This window comes from Amyelois transitella, chromosome 18, assembly GCF_032362555.1.
Source record: "Amyelois transitella isolate CPQ chromosome 18, ilAmyTran1.1, whole genome shotgun sequence".
NCBI classification, from domain to species: Eukaryota; Metazoa; Arthropoda; class Insecta; order Lepidoptera; family Pyralidae; genus Amyelois; species Amyelois transitella.
The window spans coordinates 7,854,304-7,876,300 of NC_083521.1; the positions used below are offsets into that span (position 1 = coordinate 7,854,304).

The window sequence follows — 21,997 nt, forward strand, 5'->3', positions numbered from 1 at the left end:
GCCAATTGGTCTTGGAAAAGCATCCGACTCTGAAATTTGGTGCTTATCCTTATGATAAAGAAAGATCTTCTTTCTATTTTGCAGCAGCAAAACCTATTTTAATGCTGTTTTTGGCGAATCTTACGCTTTGAAGCGAACAGCTTAGATGGCAATTAAGTGTAATATTCTGAGTTATATGTGGAAGACCACTTCTTCCCTATGGCTTTAGTCCGGTAAGGACTTCAGGGTGCGCCTATACGACCATGATTATGTATTGGGTGAGTCAGGTTTTTATTTTTACACGAAGCGACATCCGCAACTTTTGCAGAGGAACTATGTCAAGATGTTCGCTTAGCGTTCAAAGGAATGTAACATAACTCAGAAAAGAGACTTGGCCGAGGTAGGATGTGAACCAATGCCCGCACATTACTTGTGTATTTTAGCCGGGCACTTTAACCGTTCGACCGCCGATGTTTTTTTAGTTGAAGAAGTGGAACCATTAACCAGATTTAATTTGTATCAGCCTGAAGACGAGAACTGCCGCGTGCCGCCATCTCTGGAGCCATGTGGTGCCAACATCACCGCTTTCTACTATGACGTCTCTAGTAGGAGTTGCTTGGCGAGCGAAGTCGGGGGCTGCCGCTACCAGGGCACTTACCAGTCCGAAGAGGAATGCGAGAGGAACTGTGGGGCCTTCAAAGGTCTTGGCAGTGGTGAGTGTGTCATATTATTATGTACAGCCCTCTCATCATGGTGTTCTACTATGCTGTCTAGTAAAGGTTCCTTAGCGAGCGAAGTCGGGGGCTGCCACTACACGGATCTTTTAAAAATCCTTGAAGATTTGCCGTAAAGACGCATCTAGTAGAACAAAGTCGTTTGCTGGTATTTCCTACCTGCGAAAGTAAATACCTCCATGATCTATGAGATATGGCCATCCATGCTCATGAATGTCCCTGGTTTGATCTCCGATATAAGTTGACCTATTTTCGCCTAGCCTTTTTATACCACTCGCTTATATTCTCGGAAGAAAAATATACCTTTCTCCTTAACATCCCTATCTATTACCCATTGCATTTTCTCGTATTTACCCAGACGTGTGCCGCTACCCCCTGGACGTGGGTCCGTGCAAGGCCTCGTTCCCGAAGGTCTACTTTGACCTGACTTCTGGCCGCTGCGAGGAGTTCGCGTACGGCGGCTGCGGCGGCGGACCCAACCGGTTCTCCACCGTCGACGAGTGCCAGCGGGTCTGCGCGCCTGTTGGACCTGGTATGATGTGACTTTCACTTATGTATGTTCCTTCTTTTAGCTCTTGCCCTTAATCCCGGTTGCGTCCTAACCTCTCCTTTAAAGAGGTTAGGATGTAGCCCGGGGTGCGCCTTAAGACCAAAGTTTTAGTTAGGTTTTCACAGAATGCGAGTTTCGTCTGAACTCTGCAACCTTTGCCAAGGAATCTTACCCATATTTGATCATGGTAACAGCTGACATCCACCAGACAATACAATTTTCAGTCTTTCTTATTACGATCTAATAAATAATTAGAGCCATTTGCTTGACAATTAATTTCAAACTAAGGACATTTCTGTCCGATCATCCGAACAAGGTGGAGAAAGAAATATCCCAATCATGTACCGCTGAATGTGAAAACCCCAGGCACGGATTCTACTTTAGTATTTACTTACTCTCGACTTTTTACATTTGTAACATGTGCCTATACTTTGCTGATTTGTTTGGTTTCGGTTTTTGTAACAACGTAGTTAGAATTCATTAGAATAACATGAGTAGAATAGAACTAACATGGTCTATAAATCTTCGATCGGATTTGGGAGGAGAAAAACCCAGAACTTTATATTTACCACTTTCCCTACTAAAATACTAGAGCGCTATTCCATTATTTACTAGAGTACTGATAAATAAGGAAATCAACCAATCAAGTTGCGTTCACAAAGCACACGTCGTTCCAATTGGTTGGTTTCACACGATGTTTGAAAACCACTTCTCTAAGGACGCACTTTAACGTACGGGATTTGGGTGGCACAGATCCCACGTGTCTAGAGACCGTGGAGTCAGGCGACACCGCGTGTAGCGAACTCTCCTCCCGCCGGTGGTACTACAGCCCTCAAGACGCCGAGTGCCTGCCCTTCATCTTCACCGGCTGTGGGGGGAGCAACAACAACTTCTTCTCTATCGAACAGTGCACTCTGCTTTGCAAGAGAGACTTTATCTTCGGTACGGTTCAGACGGAAGGCGCGCGCCTGTTCTACAGCGCTCTCGTTATTGATGTGTCGGTGTTATAATGAGACTGCTTGCCAGTATTGATATTGAAAGTTACTACAGATATGTTCGGAATAATCTCATTGTCGTGTCGTGGAAGCTTGTATTTCGATGATTTGATCGTAAATGTTTCGGTGTTGAGAAACGTTGCATTTTGCTTACAGCTAGCAATTTTAACATAATGCATCTCCGTAAACGTGCCGTTTCTCGCGTCTATCTTGCTTTTTCTTCCTTTTCCTTGAGAGTTCAGCGCGTGTAGATCAGGCATGCGCGGTTTTCTAACAATCTTTCGCTTTTTGCATAATTATTCGTCTGCTTTGTATTGCTCTGCTTGCACTGTTGCATGTCATGTTTCTCTCATACTTTCGCGACAATTTATTTGTTATCCAATTCACCAACTATTAGATTTTTTTACACTATCAAGTCTGGTAGCTTATTTCTATTCTCAGGTCAGTTTTCTACCTACGAGTGAAATATAATTAGTATAACACGACCGCGTGCGAACTGAATAAGCTAAAGTTTACAAATCCAGTATTCAAAACTTCAATCCTCAACCCGATGCCATCTTCCAGATTCAAGGGAGAACGAGGTGACTCCCGACTGCTCCGCGTTCATCGAAGAATGCGGACGTCTTCAATGTCAATTCGGCGTCCAGAAATCCCACACGGCCGATGGCTGCGAGCGATGTTCCTGTGTCCAGGTGGAGGTGAACTGTGCGCAGCTGGAGCAGGACTGCGAGAAGCTCAAGTGCATGTACAGAATGGAGAAGACCGTGGGAGAGGATGGTTGCACCAGGTAATGTTGCTTCGATAACAAGATTCATTTTTGAAGAAAGAAAAGCTAAATAATAATTATATTAATTCTCAACATAACATCCACGTGAATTGCGGACTTTGGCCTTAAGACCACCTTTGATGTTTATTTGTTCATCTGAAATGTATATTCAATTTGTGATGAAAGTACTGAATAATGAGTAATGTTGAAAGCATATGTATCCTTTTCACAGATGTCAATGTATCAGCCACCCATGCCAAGACAAGGAATGCCCGACTGGTGAACGCTGTGTGGCCTCTGCCTACCGCGACCCCATCTCACAGGAGCTGCGATACTCAGCGGACTGCAAGACAGGCAAGTATAATATAGCTGGCTTTTATAGATAAGAGTTGTACACACTAGAAATCGTTTTGATCTACTGTTTATCATTTAAGAATGTGAAGCTTTGTGAAAAAATTGCATTCGAATCTTTCCTTTAGTTTTAAAAAACTTCCTGATCGTCTCTTTAGACTTCCTCCTTTCGAAGGCAAACTCTGATGTCATCCTTTATTGGCATCATTTCGCTGCATCCTCGGTGTCACATTTGTGACGTCTTTCCTTAGGAATATTACACAGATAGAGTTAGCCTCGAAGTAAGTTCGGGAAATGTGCCATGAGATACCAACTCAACGATACTATATTTAATAATAAATATTCAAGACCCAATCAGAAAAAGTTCGTTTCTGATTTGAACCCAGGTCTTCCACTCCGGTGTCACTACACCAGACATCCCGTCTTCGAATCCCTAATCAAACTAACCAATAAACTATGTTCAAAAGTAACCAAAGTAAAATTTGTACATCAATATACCTAACGTCAACAGTGAACAAGCCCGGCTCGTGCCCGGCAGAAGCTCTGACATGGACAACAGAGACCCAGTGCCGCCGTGAGTGTAACGACGACGCGGACTGCCGCGGGGTCGGCAAGTGCTGCACCAGCGGCTGCAGCTACCTGTGCCTCGAGCCCGTCTCCACCAGCCCCTACCCCAGACCCACCACCTTCGCGCCTGGTATGTCTTCCGGTAGTATATATAGCAGTGACACGAAGAGATGATAGAGATGTCGCCACAGGTTCATTTAGAACTTTATTGCGTAAAATAAAATGTTGAAAAGGCTGACTTAATACCATATGGCATTCTCTACCAGCTGACCAAACAGAGATATATTAAGTTATCCCAATTAATTAATATCCAATATCAACTCATGCCAAAGGTCTTCCAACTTTGTATCTGATATGTCATAATAATCATTGTCTTGTCTTTTAAGCGATGGACTATCAACCTGCCACTATTTGAATTGAAATTTAAATACTGGCAGGTTGATAGTCCATCGCTTAAAAGAAGAACCCCAAGTTTGTAAGTCTATCACTTAGTCGCCTGTTACGACATTTATGGGAAAGAGATGGAGTGGTCCTATTCTTTTTTCCCTTGGTGCCGGGTATTATGTATAATTATTTCTCTTAGATAGTTTTGATATAATGATTGTTTTATAAATCTTAACATTTCATTGGTGTCATTGGGGTCATAACTTGATATGTTGTAGGTATGATAAGACTGCATGTTCCTTTTTTCATCTTTGCCCATTATTATCCGTAGCCTCTGCAAAGTATCCATCCACATCATCTGACACCTCAATCAGTTTCACGTCTTCATCTTCATAACAACCTAATCTTTTTACACAGAGCTGCCTCAAGCACCGCAAGCCAACCTAGCGACCCAGCCGGAAGTGACTGCAGAGGAGGGAGGAGTGGCCACGCTGCGCTGCCTGTTCCACGGCAACCCGCCCCCCACCATTACCTGGAGGAGGGGGGAGATCACGGTGAGAAACCTTTCTACAGCAGCCTAATGTCATGATGTAGAGCTGAACCTAGCGACTTAGCCGGAAGTGATAGCAGAGGAGGGGAGAGTAGCCACATTCTGAAATAAATAACCCGCCCCCACCATCACCTGAAGGAGAAGAGAGATCACTTTGAGTTAGAACAATGAAACAATTATACTAGTTCTCGTATGAACGGTTTGAAGGAAACTAACCCAGCAATAGAAATGGTATCATTTTAATGTCTTTGCATTACACATAGACTCGGAATATTATTAGGATGCAACGAAAATACTTAGCACTAATGAAGATGATTTGATTTGATATAAGTACCTACCTATGTGCTGTGTGTTCAATTCAACTGAATAATAATTAAGGCGCGATAACCTTGCGATATAAACCCAGATTAATTTTAATCAGGCCAGTGTATCTTAAAACAAATTAAATACAAAACGCCCTTTATAAGGAGCATTATTCTCATTATATTTGTCGAGCAAGACATTTGGCAAATCCATTGACCAACTTTTCTTAAATTCATTGAACTATTGTAAATTCGCCAATGATTTATTCGTTAATGATTAACAGTTTATAATTGTTATTGTAGGGGTCATCGAACGCGAAATGTCAATTTAATTTTGTTTTAGATAAGTAGTTAAATGACCCAACGAAAACATTCTTTATAAACAAATATAAAAATTATCATCAGTATTTTCATAACTGTTGGCTCTGTCTACCCCGCAAGGGATATAGACGTGATAATATGTATGTAATCTTTACATACATACATATGATGAAAAGACTGAATGGCCACATTCAGCTATTTGGCTTAATGATAGAATTGAGATTCAAATAGTGACAGGTTGCTAGCCCATCGCCTAAAAAAGAATCCCAAGTTTGTAAGCCTATCCCTTAGTCGCCTTTTACGACATCCACGGTAAAGAGATGGAGTGGTCCTATTCTTTTTTGTATTGGTGCCGAGAACCACACGGCACTTACATAATCTTTACCGCCGCCCAGATCGACGGCAGCGTCGGCCGCTACCGCCTGCTCTCCGACGGTGCGCTGGAAATCGTGTCGCTGTACCGCAACGACTCGGGCGTGTACATCTGCCTCGCCGAGAACGTGCACGGCAAGCAGCACCAGGAGATACGGCTGCAGATCAACGGTCGGTGCGCATGCGATTGTGATAATGTTGTTGATGTGTGTGTACGTGGATGTCTGGCTGGGCCTTCTGCGTCACTTCCTTAATCGGTCACTTGTTACTGAGTATCGTGACTCCTTATTTGGTCAATTAACTGTTTTTATCAGTTGGGGTCCGTCGCTTCGAAATCGAAATCTGATCCGAACACAGCTTTGGACTGCGACCCCTAGGTCTTTTACGTCAGTTCTTAAATATTATAGCTTTTTTTAGGTCTTATCTATACTGATATTATAAAGCTGAAGAGTTTGTTTTTTTGAACGCGCTAATCTCAGTAACTACTGGTTCGAATTGAAAAATTCTTTTTGCGTCGAATAGACCATTAATCGTGGAAGGCTTAAGGCTATATAACATCACGCTTGCAACTATAAGGAAAAAAATATAATGCAAAATGTGAAAAAAACGGGGAAAATAGTGCCCAAAATAACTATTCCACGCGGACGAAGTCGCGGGCACAGCTAGTCATTAGATACAATTATTTTGCATTTTTTTTTAAATTATCTTTCCCTCCCCGGCTGTGGTGCTCTGCCCGCCTGGGGGTTCGACATTTCTCTCTACACTTTGAACTAGTGGCGTCCTGAGCTTTATATGCCTATGCATGGCAAAAAGCCAGCTATTCACAAATATTAATATATAATGCCATAGTTTCATTGTTATTTAATGTCAGATATCGGTCGGCCATTTATATCAGATTCTGGCACAACAATTGCCCTATGTAAACCCCAACACACGAAAGAGTTGACCGAAACCTGGTATTTCTATTAGGCCGAAATATTTTTCATTATGTCAATAGTCATCACGGAATGATGTTCTCTGCTCATTTAAATCCTACATGTATCTAAATGTTCAATATTCGAACGCTGAATGACCCAGAAGACCTGGCTTGAGTAGATTACAGTCATTTAGATATTGACTAAAGTAAACAGCTGTCAAATGCTAATACCCGTGTTTATTCATTTGCTTTAATGATGGTGACAACGTTATCATCACTGGCGTTGATAAATCATTAAGTATGGAATATTTTGTTTATACTACCGTATTCCTTTGTGATTTAGAATAAAAATAGTTTTTGGTATAACATCAATTACTCTACTTGCTTCATAAAATATAAATATTTTAAATGACTGTAATACTAAGAACAAACTTGGAACCTTGAACTTTACAAACTTAGTTGAAGCAATAGAAAAGTAGTTTACCCTTCTAGTTCTTCCTTCAACTAACTTTCTTCTCACCCAAGTTAATTTACTTATGACTAATTTAGTAGAGTAACTTTAGTGTGTTTTTGATTAATTAATTAGATATGTATGTGATTAATATTTATTGGTTACCATCACCGAAAAACATAACATGACTTCTGGGTAGGTAGGTATGTAGGTCTCCTCAGACGGTTATAGGTACTGTACCATATTATAGTAACCGTATTGCAATATTCTACACAAAACTTCGCTCCCGCTAAAATTTATAAAAAAAAAAACAAGAAAGTAATTTTAAATACTAAATATTTACAACGACATGTTTTTACAAATTATGTAAAATGTTTCTAACAAGGAGTCATTTAAATACCGCGCTCTATCTCGTTAGGTACGTATTTTTAGTATATATTTAGTTGACAAACTTGATAAAAGTTTATACCGCAAATGATGAATGGACAATGAATAAAATAAGTACGATAACACGCGTAAAGTCATACTTGTACTAGTAGGTATACATACGTAGGTACTATCATCTAAATGAATGTAGACAAAAATTGTACACAACAATTAGAACTCTACGAGTATCTAAGCCTAAAAGCTAGACCATCGTTGTTTCGAAATTACCTTTGTCCTGCTTATTTTTGTTTTCAAAGATTAGATTACCCAAGAAAATTATAAAAATTAAATTTCAATTACTGCATAAAACCAAGGTGTATAAATAACATATAGGGCAATCAGTGCAATGTGATGTTGACCCGCGAATCTGTCGTTCATCGCCAGTCGCGATGTTTGTCCGCGTGTCTAACGCTACGTAAACAAACCGACACTGACCCGTCACCCAAGATAATTACTAGTTATGTACTATGCAAAAAAATCTGAATGAAAATTTACTGTTACCTTAATTTTTTACTGATTAAAAGTTTAAGAATAATAATTATTTTAGAATCTAACAAATTTTATATTGACCAATAGAGTGGTATAAATCTAGCTTATTTCTCGACCTTCTAAAACCTAGTTTAATAAAAAATTAAGTTCCTCAAGTAATTTTTAAACTTTTCTTAAATAAACTTAAGACACAAAAACTCTACAGCCAGATTAAAATTAGAAAAATTGTGTGACTTTTTTGCCCCTAGTACAATGCAACCTTTTGCAAGTCAACAATCGTTTATCTAACGGCACAGTTTAAACTCGATCCAGGAGTGCGTTCAGCGGTCAGTACCGCGGCTATCTCCCGACGAACTAGTGCTAAATATAATTATATATAGTGAAGAAAAACAGTGTTGTCAGGATGTCATGTTATTGTCTCTCGGTGGTGGTGCTAGCATTGGTGGCAGCCACTCGTGCCGAAGGTTCACAGTATTTCTATTAACATTGTATTTAACATGTGGCGTTCACGATATTTCCAGAATTTACACCAGAACATATCGTAACGCCGCACTCCATTAGTAATTTCACTGTCTTTGCTTAGTAGAATTATTAACCACGAATTCGCAAATGTTGGCCGAGAACACCGACATTCGCGAACTCGAGTAGAACTTACTAACATGTGGGGGGGTGGTTAGATCCCGTGGAACTGCCGGCGGGCATATCTGGCGACGCCAATGCAGAGGTGACTGGCGACTTGGGACGAAGCATCAGCCTCCGATGTATGGCGTACGGATATCCGACTCCGACCGTCGTGTGGCACCGGGGCGTGTCCGGGCCCATGGTGCCGTTCAGCAGTTCGTTATATGAAGCGAGGGGCAACGTACTGCTGATAAGGAAGTTGAACGAAGACACTCTGGGAGAGTACACTTGTGAGGCGTACAACGGCATTGGGAAGCCGACGTCGTGGTCTATAGTGGTGAAGGCGTACCGGCCCGAGTCCCGCTGGGTGTACCCGTCTGCCCAGGAGGTGCTGATAACTCAGAGAGCACCAGATACCACCACCACTACCTATGTGCCGGAGATCACGGTACCTGTGTACACCGGTAAGACTGGCTTCGGGGTTCCTGACTATACTCACTCTCAATATTTCCTTTTTTTATAATTTTTTGTTTAAATGGCCTGTAAGCTTTCAAAAAATAAATGTTATTGCTTTCAAAAAACAAACAGGATTGAGAGCGAGTAACGGAAATTGCAAACATTTATGTGGCATGTGTGAACATTATATTTAAACAATAATATCAGCTGCATGTTGCATGATAAGTTAAAATAACGGATGTTTGTGTTTTGTCAACTTTGTCGAGCATGTATAAATTTAAATGGTGTAAGCAAATACGTTTGATGTAAGTATTGTCAAAATATCCTACGTAATTATATTCCTTTACACATTCTTTAATATTGCGACCAAACCGACAAATTGAGACTTTATTTTTTCTTAGGTACAACGTTATCAATTTTACTTTACCTCTGTATCGGTACTGCATGTAAACCTATGTACTCGTATGTTCCGCCGAATCCCCAAAAATCTGAAACATATTTCTGATTTCCCTAGCCAAAGCCCTTGGAAAATTAGCAAACATATACATGCAAAGAATGACTAACATCATTTGACACATCCAGTGCCGGTGAAGACCCGGATAACGTCTGAAGACACGACTCTGTCCCCGGGCGCGGAACTGAACCTGCGCTGCGAGGTGGACGGCTACCCGCTGCCCAACACCTACTGGACCAAGGACGGGTCGCCGCTCTCGCCCAACCAGAGGACGCAGATCACAGGTACTTTCTATGTTTTACGAAAATATAACTTGGTTGAGCAATATCTAGACAAATGAAGAAGTTGCTTTTAGCGATAAGTACCGCACTATCTCATTGAAAGAATATTAAATATTCCTATTATAGGATATTCCTGTTATATTTTCAGACATTAGTAGACAAATGATTTTATTATGATCTCTGATTGCGATGCATCAGTGCGATCGTCTATTGGCCTACAACATCCTCAAAAATACGAGAAACAATATTTTCATGTCTTTTTAAAAACATTATACATGATTCCTTAAAGTTTTGAACATATTTCCACAATAAAGACAACTAATTCTATTTCAGAAACGCGCCTTACGATATCCGGCCTCACGTCCGCCGACAGCGGCCTGTACGGCTGCCACGCCAGCAACGCGTACAGCTCCGACCAGAACACGGTCAACATCAGCGTGAAAGGTACGTCGCCATTTTGTTTAGTTGAACTTGTTTTAGAAAAAAAATTATACTCCTCTGAACTATTTGCAATTTTATATTTCTGAGCAAGAATAATTTTTTTTTCCGAAAAATATACTATATCTCAACAACTAGCTTTCCGCCCGCGGCTTCGCCCACGTGTAATTCATATAGTATAGAAATCTTGTTACAACTGGAATTAAATATAGCCTGTGTTACTAAGGGATGATGTAGCTTTCTAATGGTGAATGTTTGAAATCGATTCAGTAGTTTCGGAGTTTATCGATTACATGTGTAAACAAACAAACATATAAAAAAATAGATTGTGCCTCTTTATAATATTAGTATACATACAAATCTATATAGAAAAAGTAAAGCGAGACAAAATCATCGTCTCAAAAGAAAAAAAAAACAGGATTTATAGGACGAAGAGGCCTTACAGGATTTCCTTGTAAACAATATTTTTAGTTTTTTTATTATTTACCAGTATGAACAGGTTAGAGGGAGAGCTGACACAACTCGTGATAGTTAATAGAAAATAAAATTCGGGTGTTTTATTTATGCATACCGATTACGCCGAGATTTATGGACCGATTTACGTGATTCTTTTTTTTGTTCGGTAGAGTATACTTTCAAGTTGGTCCCGTTGTTATCTGATGATGGTATTCCAGGGAAATCAAGGGCAAACCTCAAATTTACAGGCAATTACGTTTTTGACAATTTCATAGATCTGTTTAAGTATTTGCGTCTGATAGTCATCATCCCATGTGAATGAGCTGATGATGGAAGGTACAACTCCTCAACGGTTAGGAGTTGAAAGAAAATTCTTACGAAGTTATACGTACATGTGAGGCTATTAGGTTGACCTGATAATAAAAAGTAAATCTCATTAACGTTAAGAATTTAGGTGAAAATGGATGCGGACAAATTTCGTAGCTGTTTGTATGGGTAGTGTTAACACAAAATAGGGATTTAAAGGCGTGATGTTATTAATGTTATGCGTGTATGTACATAATTATGTATGTTATTATGTATGTTAAAGAGACGACTGAAAGTTGTCATACAAAGTCTTTTTTTTTTAAGGATGGGAAATCATCAAATGACCTCTCCCGCTCTGGGTGGAACGGAAGGGAGTGTCAGACTTTTACTGACTAAAACCCACCTCGTTCCTTCAGTTGCCCTTTGCGTTCCGGGGCCACGGTATCTCGTTAGAACTTTCCCGCAGCCCCGGCTCAGTTTATCCCGTTTCCCCCCCTTGGGGGTTGACATTTCAAAAATCCCTTCTTAGTGCTCACTTATGTTACTAAAGGAACCTCTGTTCAAAATCTCAGACTCCTATACCGAGCGGTTTCGGCTGTGCGTTAATAAATCAGTCACCCAATCGCACCCCCTAAATCACGATTGGAGGGTAGTTTGAAAAAACTTATAATGTCAAACATATTTACTTGCCTATGTACGTGTTCATGCCAAGTTTCAAGCTTATAAACCCAAGGAATAAGATTTTTCATAGAAACGTTTTTACCCCTTTTCCCCCCCTTGGGGGTTGAATTTCCAAAAATCCTTTCTTAGTGCTCCCCTACATATCCCAAGGAACCTACATTCCAAATTTCAGCTGTCTACGACCAGTAGTTTCGACTGTGCGTTGTCTGTCAGTCAGTCACTCAGTAACGGAAGAGTTTTATATATATAGATATTTCTTTATCGCGAGAAACATGGTTTCTCATTAGTAAGAAAAACAACTAATTATTTCCAAATCGTTTGATTGGCTCCCAAATCATACTTTTTATCTATTTTACAGGAATTTACATCCCGGCTAAGTGCACGGACAATCCATTCTTCGCAAACTGCCATCTTATCGTACAAAGCAAATTCTGCCAGCACAAATACTACTCACAGTAAGTACAAGAATTAAACATTTTGAATAACTTTTCCCCAATACATTCTTCTTTCGAATAACGAATGTTGAATTTTAGTTAAATTTTCAGCTTAAATTTTATCAAATCTTGTTTATCTACTGCTCCTAAACACACATTTTGAATAGATCAAACACATTTGGCATTCACTAGTAGTGGTTTTTGTAACATTTCATTTCACGTTTCCTCAGGTTCTGCTGCAAGTCGTGCATGCAAGCTGGACAACTGGACCCTCGGGACTTCGAGCTGCAAGCCGACCAGTCCTGGGACAAGAAGTAACCCTCTGGCGGGAACTAGCTCTAAGTGTTAGTATTTTTGTTTCAAATCTCTATTTTTCCACAAAGAGAGTATTTTAGTATTTATGACGAATAGGAAATTATTTTTCGGTCAAACTCGATGGGCCCAACTATACCAGTTTGTTGTCACACGTGCCATAGTAGTGAAAGTTCATCACAATATATTCCTCTTCAAGAATTCCAATTTTATTTTGTGAGTTTTGTGTGATTGTGAACTTATGATTATATAACGTTAAGTAAGTTTGCGTGACGCTTTCAATGTACACACTGTGTTACGATACCAATAGATGCTATTTACTGTAGATATAATACTTTAATACTATGTAAATACATTAAAGTCACAAATAGCACCATCTGTGATGGGTGAAGTCTCGCGAAGCATTCGTGCGAATAAATTATTTATACCATAAAATCTGAATGTTAGTATTGTAGGGATAAGCTAGAAACAGTGTTAGTCATAATAATAATATGTTAAGGATTTTTTATAATGTGACCATGTAAATAGACCAGCAATAAAAAGCCTTATTAGTGAACGTTGTTTTATTTATACATTGTAAACCACGACTTACATAACACACTTGTTTCATTTGATACAAATTATAATACACACGTATCTAATAAGTATCTAGTATTCAGTCCGAGAAGATCGGTTCAAATGTTATCACAGGCTACCCCGAGGCGCTGTGCTTTTTGACATTAAAATATATTTTTGTTGAATTTTGTTACATAAAAGGAACACAAAAATACTGACGTTCAAAGAAATTCAATCGACAAATAAAATTTCCATGATTCCACAATGCAAAATCAAGCTCTAATCATAGTTATGGTATGTATTTTTTATGAAACAAATTTATTTACTAAGCTCGATTTATTTAGTCCCTAGCAACCAATTGCTTCTAAGAAATGGTATGGATTGAATTTATACAGAATACTCGACATCACCTCAATGCCAGACGTCCTCATTCAAATATAGACCAAGTTAAACCGTCCGGGGATTACTTGTACGACAATGACATTGATATTTTCGTGATATCATAACAAAATATTTTTAATCTTAAACGGCTTCACTGTCGTCGAATAATCTCGTCTTATGCATAAATTATCTGGCAATGTGGGAATTCAAATATTTTAGTTTGCTTCTAATGAACAATATGGTATAGGATAGTAAAATACAATTTTCTACAACGCTGCTAATTGCTCTGAAAATTTAAATACTTTGGTCGGTAAATATCGAAAAAGCTTCCAAATTATTTCTATGCTCGGTAAAAAAAAAAGTAACACAAAAGTCCAACATTTGAGCTTCAGAGCTGAGCAATAAACAGTTTTTAAAATTTATGATACAATATAATTAGGATAAATATAGGCGTGGGATTAAGTCCGACAGCGGTTTTAAAAATTATTAAATCCCGTTGCAAACGAACTAGAAAATCAATCTAAATTCAATGTCACACGACGCGGCTGCTGCTATTGCGTGGCACAATTTCCTCGCGTGTCATTTATAAGAAAATTATTAGAAGTTGCAATGATGAACCAAAACTACTTTGCACAAAGGTATTTCAAGAATAAATGCCATATCAAGTATCATACTGCTAGGTATTTATACAGACCGAAGAACTTACTGTCATTAACATAAAATAAAATAACCTTTATGCAGCTGAATGTACAACAGTTCTGATTTCATCGTCCATTAAAATAATTAGCCTAAGAGCAATATTAATTACATAGAATAGTGTGCTCACGACATATCATTAACGCTATGTATAATTTAAATGAGTATCCTATCAATTGAACACAATTTACAGGATGATAAAATAAATAAAAAAAAAGAAACATTGCGATAACATAAATTTTTATTTACATTCCGAAATTCACAGTCAAATATAACAATTAAGGTCGCCCGTCACTCCCGGCCGCGAACCAGCGGGAGCTCCGCCTAGTGACCCCTATACACAGCGCAGTGCTGGCCGCGCTTATTGTCAGCTCATCCGCGAATGAAACCCAGTCATCATTAAAACCGTGTCGGCTAGGCCTAAGTATACATAATTTCAATCATCAAGCGCGTGTTAAATAATATAATAATTTACTAGATCTGCGCGGCGTCGACGACGCTCGCCCACTCTTTCAGAGTTATCGTTAAAATATATTCTTAATACCGAAACAATTAAAACACATTAGTTTTATGTACACCAAATTATATTTTATTATACACAACATCGAGCGCGTCAATCGAGCCGCGATGCATCGATTACGTGAGTAGTCGATCGACTCGAGTCGGCGACTCGGCGCGAGCTCACCTACTATAATACAACGTCGTCCGCCCGTCATCTATCACCGTCTTAAATAGCTTACCGGGCGCCACGCGGGCCCATTTTAGTATCACAATACGTGTTAAACTAAACAGAGGTCCCACTAGTCTAAGTAAAACCTACTAAAAAAGACTATAAAAAGAAAGGTCGTATTACAAATAAATGTTTAGGAAGAGTAAAGCTCTAAGTAAAGGGTGTGATCACTCGAGCACCTGCGCGACGATCTTCTCCATGTCGTGGTCGGGCTCGGCGCCGGCCGCGGGCGCGCTGAAGGGCTGCTCCAGGTCCTCCAGCCCCGCCGGCGTCGGCAGCTTGCTCAGCTCCTCCTGCAGCTTCACGTAGTGCCGCTGCACACACAATTTATTATTTAATACTGTATTTGCGTTTGCGTGCGACAAAATAAACATCTAAACACACTTCCTCTTGATATCATTCGTAGATTGTGTTTTTATCATAATACTGCAGTTAAATTTTACGGCTTGTTACCTATCTAAATCATCAAGCTACAATCATCGAACAATTGTATCTTATACGTAGTGACATCTCCGAAAAATACCCATATAACATAAAATACATACATATAATTTTTTCCCGGAGGGTTGGGCACAGACAAAATTTTTCCATTACCACGATATTAATCCTTATTCCAACAACAATTATGTCAGATTAAAAATTAAAATTCTAAATTTAAACTAAACATATGGGACTATGGCTACCGCTGAACATGCGATAAACTGCGTAATTATCTGCCGCTCTTGTGATGCAAAATTTAACACACTAATACATACATACATAAAATCACGCCTCTTTCCCGGAGGGGTAGGCAGAGACTACCTCTTTCCACTTGCCACGATCTCTGCATACTTCCTTCGCTTTATCCACATTCATAACTCTCTTCATGCAAGCTCGGCGGTAAGAACAAATACATAATAAATTTAACACAGTAATCTAAGAAATAAACACTAACTTTGAGCGCCATGAGGTTGAGCTGAATGGTGCGCTGCGTGCGCTCGTCGCCGGTCTGCGTCTCCAGCTCCGTGATCCAGTTGGCGACCGTCTGCATTATCTCGTTGCGTTTTATCCAGAAATGAGTTTGGATCACCTAAAATAGATATTCAAAATATCTTATCAGTACTCTGATCTACGGACACGCTTACACATCCGTGGTTCACGATGTTTTCCCACACCGTAAGAGCATTAGTATCACACTATTTGGATGGGAAAGAAAAAGAGCACCGTATATGACAGCTGCTTGTCTTAACGAACAGGTATGTAGCTTTCGAGGGCTGAGGCTCTTGGCTTCGTTTACCCCACAAATGATAAAGGCATAGCACGTAGGAAAAAAATAAGGCGAACGTCAAACGCGAAAGTCTTACTAAACGGCAAAATGAAGCACCAATAAATAGTATGCCGGTCCACTGTATATTTACACGCCTCACGCAAACACTCTTACACTGTGTGAAAGTCAGCCGCCATTACATCATAGATTATCTCACAAAATTTTCTGCCACTCACACATGAGTACAAAACGCTGCCATTACGATGCTTCACTTTTTTCAAGCCACACTCCGTCCGCCTTTTGTTCTTCGTCAATGTATAAAGACCGTATTTTGAAACAACACTCACCTCCCTGAAGCAAGGCTCGGGGCTGCGCAGATGGTCCAGCATGGCCCAGCGTACGCAGGCCTGATAGATGTTGGAGTTGTACTCCAGCGACGCGCTGCTGCCTACCCTCGTCCCCCGGCTGCGCTCGTAGCCCGGCTCGTTGAAGTACGGCTCCGGGACCAGGATTAATGACTGGATCGATACTAGCACCTGTTGAAACGATAGGAAATTCAATCAGTACATATGTAGATCAAAAACGAAACAGTCATGATAAAACTTGGATAAGGAATTGATAGACAAAAGGTAGGATGGTTTGAAAGGCTAAAAATTGAAGCAATTCCAAACAACAGCTTCGAGAAGCCAGAGATACCATTGAAAAAACAGTGTAAGGGTATATGAAGTGTCTGAGGTATGAGAAAACAATTCCTTCCTCTTAATTTAGGACGCTGTCCATAGCTTTGACACTATGCTGTTATCTCTCTCTTTGGCTTCGGCTCTATTGGTGAATAAACCCTCCAGTATTAAGCATCCTCAGTTAGTCGAAGACCCAAACAAACAAAGATAATCTCACCTGCAGAAAACTAGAAGTGTGCGCGTTCCACTTCTCCTCGGGCCTGCCGTGCCACGTGTTGAGCACAGACAGACACACCTTGCCGTCGTTGTACAGGTTGGGGTTGAACCGCACCGAGTGCCTGCCGGTGGTCTCCAGGTTGATGAGCATGGGGACGGCCGGGTACTCCGCCGGGAAGTACACGTCCAGGATGAAGCAGCCGTTCGCGTACGGCGTGTCGGACGGGCCCGTTATTAACACCTGCGGGCATTGGTCAAATGTTAGTAGAGTTAAGTTATTGTTTCGTTGTGGAGAACTTTTAAGAAATTTGCTAAATTAAACATTAAAAAAAACATTTTTTATAATGTTTGAAGCAAATTTTTTGGTCAGTAGCAAGGCCCTCATTGCAAAGACTTTATTTGTGCATTTGTAACGATTAGCAGTGTAGTGGTGCACCACAAGGTTCGTTGATCTACACAGACACCTTGCCACACCCTCATGCTCCTATGAATCGTATTCGTACTCGTAACCGGTGTTGATCATGAATCGAGTGTCGTGAGAGTTGTCTGCCACAAGGCGTGCGTGCGAGTGTCACCTTCATGACGTCGAGGCGGTCGGTGTCGGTGCGCACGAACACGGAGGAGGAGTAGGAGAGCGGCAGGCTGGTGGCCAGCGTGGCGGCCTCCTGCGCCAGCCGCTTCATGCGCGCGGGGTGCGCGCGCTCGCCGGCCGCGCGCACGGCGCCCTCGAAGTGGTACGGCACCGTGAACTTGAACCCGCTCTCCGGGCACTCGGCGAGCATCTCGAACGTCTCTGTCGGGAAACATAGGGTGGATCTTAACGTCACTTATTGAATGAAGGAAGCAAAACAGTGAATCATTCACTGGGCGTCTGTTGCTAACGTCTACGCGTCGACAATGGTATGTACATCTTACAGGCATCAGTGCCAACGCATATGGTGGGGGGACAGGTGGACTATAAAAATTCATTTCCAAATTAACTAATAATGACCTGCATTACATGTGGTGTCTTCCCGCAGCAACCTTATCAAAGTTTGCATTAAAGCATTAATGTGCTTGCCACGTGGTACCTATTTTAGAAACATATGTATTTGTTTTACATACCTACTACCATTGTCTGTTCTACGCTCTTCTTACAGGTGATGCTTGCACCCTTGCAATATTTCTAAATTTTATATTTTGTACTTTTCAGATCTAGTAACTCACAATTTAATCGACACTATTTATAAAGCGAAAAGATTTATGTTTGTATATTTGCATATTTGTAACAAATAAACACAAAACAACTGGACTGTTTTTCACGAAATTTGCACAGATATAGAACAAGATCTTCGAGTAAACACATATATTAAGCTCACCAAACTGCATGGTGCGCATGAGGTCGATGTAGCGCGCCTCGCGGCCGGCGCCGCCCAGCGGCCGCGCGCCGCCGCCCGCCTCCAGCTCGCCGCTGCCGCTGCACATCAGCGCCGACGTCGCCTGCGGACAAGTAAGAACACAACTAATGTCACGCCAATAATATCACAAGTCGCCGCGCCGATACCACGTCATACGCTCTCACATACACGTAGCGGCTCGCAAAACCCCAGGAAATAATAAGCCTTCAGCACATGCATCTAAGAGCACGAATCAGAAGCATGTCCCTCGTTCTCACAACCTCCGATGATACTGGTATGAGCCTCAGGTTCCGAAATATGAAATGTCGTATGAGTCAACAAATTGCCAAAACCAATAGAATCTGCACATTGTGAAATAGTCAGTAGGCGGTTCTTTTTGCATGCGTAGTAGCTTCCCCTCGTGGGTAAGGCGACTGTTACAACATATTAATAGTCTATACTCTTTAAGTGCCTTCTAATTTTTTTTCAATCGTCAATTTTAAATAATAATGGATCAATGTGTACTTTGACGAATTTAAAACCAGTAAATATTATTCAATTTAATCCTTACAGTTATGCGGAATATAAATATTTTACCTGTATATCTGCTATTAGCGACGCTAATCCTTCGTCTTCTTCGGATAATTCTGAATTACTTGAAGTACTAAATCTTTGGCTATACGTCATTTTACCGAATATATTCTTTTTACTCATTCTGTAACAAAACAAAATATTTACTTGTTAAAAATTCTGGTAAACCAAATTATATTTAAATATGATTGCAATTAGTCCCTTCGGATAGAAATAAGTCAGTTGTATGATGGTTTGTGAGTCTTAACTTTGGCACGCGGTTCACACCCCGATTTTCATTCAATGATTGTTCATATCACGCTGGAGGGGTAAAAACGGTCGTAGACTTTATTGAATTATGAATGTAACCAAACGTACCTGAGCTTGGTGGCGTAGGAGTTGGTGGTGCGCGACATCTGGCGCAGCAGGCGCGGCAGCGGCCGCAGCGCCGCCCGCAGCCGCGCGCAGCGCAGCGCCTGCAGTGCGCGCGCGCAGCGCAGCACGCACACGTACAGCGGGATGTGGCGCGACATGTCCAACACTGACAAATTAATGGAACTTTGTTAAGAAACGTTTGTGCGTACGCATTAAACAGTTTCAACTCTAGTAATCCACATGAAGCGAGCAATGTTGCCTCACGAGGAAAATGTCGCGTAAAGCAATAATTGTGACAGCAGTCCTCGGCTAAAAAGACTATTGGTTCGTCTCTACGTGAACCTAATAAATATTGGTGACTCTGTACACATATAGCACTAATAAATAGAAAATAGTCAAACTATTTTCGCCTATTGACACAAACAAATACTTTCCAAAATCTTTTTATATCATATAAAATAACGCGAAAATATCACTTACATCGTGAACAGACCATGATCAGAAGAAAGAGTTAATACTGTCTTACACTCGTGATATTGGAATTTGTTCCTTCCCAAATAAAGATAAAATCTAAAATACCTGAATCATTCCTGAGATATGAGCAGATGGCGGGCACCAGCGAGCTGCCCGCGATGAGATCAATGAACTCTTGCGGCAGGTTGTGGTCTTCACTCTCACTCTCCTCTTCTTCAGAGCTCTTGTTCGACGTCTCTTCCTGTGGACTCTCTTCGGGAGGCCATTTCTCGCCGGGATTCATATATGACGCTAACACCTAAACACATAACTTAAAATTAGTAAATATAATCTAAATCTTTAGTAATACATACTAGTTATTACTTACTATATTTTGCCCATTTTATACCATTCTACGTTGACGATTTTGAGTAAAAATCGGACACGTAAGCAAAAAGTTCGTTCCAACTTTTTTTCTTCCGGTGTCCACTAACGATAGCAATCCAATAATACCTTACTTATTGATTAAGTCTCTTGTTAGCAAACTGATGTTAAGATATCCTTAACTTACTCCAAGAATTTTGAACTAATCGCCTCCTAAGACAACAATCGAAAAAAATGCGAGTATTGTCTCCCTTTAACCACACCTAGAAAATGGAGTAAGTCCCGAGGAAAAAGAAATCCCTAAACCCGTAATCCTTCATTACGTACCTGTAACAACACCGTGACCTGTTCCTCCTCCGTCCTCTGGCGCACCAGCGCTTGTTCCACGTTCCACGACTGCTGGGTCGAGCCGGTGCCGAACCCGGTGCCCTTGGCCCAGTACTGCTGGCTCTTCTCCTCGGACTTACTCGCCGATGACCCGTTGGAGGTTTGACTATTCTGTAAAAGGAAAACACAAGCGTGTTTAATATCGATCCGTACTCTGATCCACCTGGTCATGTTTTAAAATTATTATTAAATATTTTTGTAAATGTTGTCGACCTTTTTGGATTGTAGACAAGAGTAAAAATTAACTGAGGCTGACAGCTTAAACAATTCACAAAGTAATTAAACAATTCGTGTAATGAGGTGGTTGGAAAAGACATTAGACTCTCTGATAAAGACCTCCATAATTTGGTTAAGTCACTCACATCGCACGGTGTATGATGGTGGGAGAACACGGCGAGACACGCCAGCACCAGCCGCACGGCGCCCAGCGTCAGCAGAGACTGCCGCAGCTCCCTGCCTTCGGGGGAAGTCAGTGGTGCCGCTTCCAGCAGCTGAGACACCACCCTGAACGGTAATGTGCCCAGCGACCAGTTGCCGTTCACGCTGTTGCTGTTACCCCCGCCGACTATGATGCTTCCTGTCAAACGAAAAAGTGTATTTGAGTATCGAGTTATTGAGTCATGGCAGGTGATTCCTAGGAGATATTTTTGTGAGATAATGTTGACCTCAACTGCTAAATATCGCCGCAGCAAACTGCAGCAAAAGGCATAGGTTTAACGTCTAAATTAGCGTCAGCGCGAGCGTCTATGATTGTTGACGCATTAGCATTAGCACCGCGTAACCTGGCAGCTTTAGAAGCAGCCACAACACTTCAGGGGTGCACTGAACACTCACGGCCATCCTCGTCGTGGGTGACGCCGAGCAGCAGCCGCAGCAGCTGCACGGCGCGGCCGCCGCCCTCCAACAGCGCGGCCGCGTACCCCGGCAGCTTCAGCAGCAGCCCGAGCGCCACCAGCGCGTGCGCAGGAACCCCCGCGCAGCCGCTCTCCTCGCCGGAACTGCCGCCGCCGCTGCCGCTGTTCACCAGTTCTACCACCTCCTACAAATCGATTATTTAATCAGGAAAATAGTCCTTACTGAAGGCATAAAGAATTTAATATTGTTTCACAATAATTATTAAACTTGTGCCGTGTGGTTCCCGGCACCAATACAAAAAAGAATAGGACCACTCCATCTCTTTCTTTTGGATGTCGTAAAAGCCGACTAAGAGGTAGGCTTATATACTTGGGAGTCTTCTCTTAGGCGATGGGCTAGCAACCTGTCACTATTTGAATCTCAATCATATCTGAACGTGACCTATCAGTCTTTACAAGACTGTAGGCTCTGTCTACCCCGCAAGGGATATAGACGTGGTTA

At 41.2% G+C, this 21,997-nt stretch overlaps 2 protein-coding genes across 2 annotated transcripts in view; one reads left to right on the forward strand and one right to left on the reverse strand.

The window, feature by feature from the left end:
- Positions 1–13,287, forward strand: part of LOC106143273 (papilin) — a 96,132-nt gene extending 82,845 nt beyond the window's left edge. The window contains exons 42-54 of the mRNA XM_060949246.1: positions 503–692; positions 1,072–1,245; positions 2,017–2,205; positions 2,823–3,045; positions 3,257–3,378; positions 3,887–4,072; positions 4,744–4,880; positions 5,895–6,042; positions 8,831–9,238; positions 9,813–9,968; positions 10,299–10,409; positions 12,205–12,301; positions 12,511–13,287. Coding sequence (XP_060805229.1) covers positions 503–692; positions 1,072–1,245; positions 2,017–2,205; positions 2,823–3,045; positions 3,257–3,378; positions 3,887–4,072; positions 4,744–4,880; positions 5,895–6,042; positions 8,831–9,238; positions 9,813–9,968; positions 10,299–10,409; positions 12,205–12,301; positions 12,511–12,598 — 2,229 coding nt within the window. The 3' untranslated portion in view covers positions 12,599–13,287. The remainder of the gene's footprint in view (positions 1–502; positions 693–1,071; positions 1,246–2,016; positions 2,206–2,822; positions 3,046–3,256; positions 3,379–3,886; positions 4,073–4,743; positions 4,881–5,894; positions 6,043–8,830; positions 9,239–9,812; positions 9,969–10,298; positions 10,410–12,204; positions 12,302–12,510) is intronic.
- A 1,160-nt stretch (positions 13,288–14,447) lies between these two features.
- The window catches only part of LOC106137418 (baculoviral IAP repeat-containing protein 6), a 53,642-nt gene continuing 46,092 nt past the window's right edge, over positions 14,448–21,997 (reverse strand). The window contains exons 49-60 of the mRNA XM_060949323.1: positions 21,476–21,680; positions 21,004–21,218; positions 20,582–20,752; positions 19,997–20,189; positions 19,421–19,583; positions 19,070–19,187; positions 18,455–18,575; positions 17,672–17,889; positions 17,098–17,337; positions 16,548–16,736; positions 15,889–16,023; positions 14,448–15,268 (exon numbers count right to left, since the gene is read on the reverse strand). Of these exons, the coding sequence (XP_060805306.1) occupies positions 15,122–15,268; positions 15,889–16,023; positions 16,548–16,736; positions 17,098–17,337; positions 17,672–17,889; positions 18,455–18,575; positions 19,070–19,187; positions 19,421–19,583; positions 19,997–20,189; positions 20,582–20,752; positions 21,004–21,218; positions 21,476–21,680 (2,115 nt within the window). The 3' untranslated portion in view covers positions 14,448–15,121. The remainder of the gene's footprint in view (positions 15,269–15,888; positions 16,024–16,547; positions 16,737–17,097; positions 17,338–17,671; positions 17,890–18,454; positions 18,576–19,069; positions 19,188–19,420; positions 19,584–19,996; positions 20,190–20,581; positions 20,753–21,003; positions 21,219–21,475; positions 21,681–21,997) is intronic.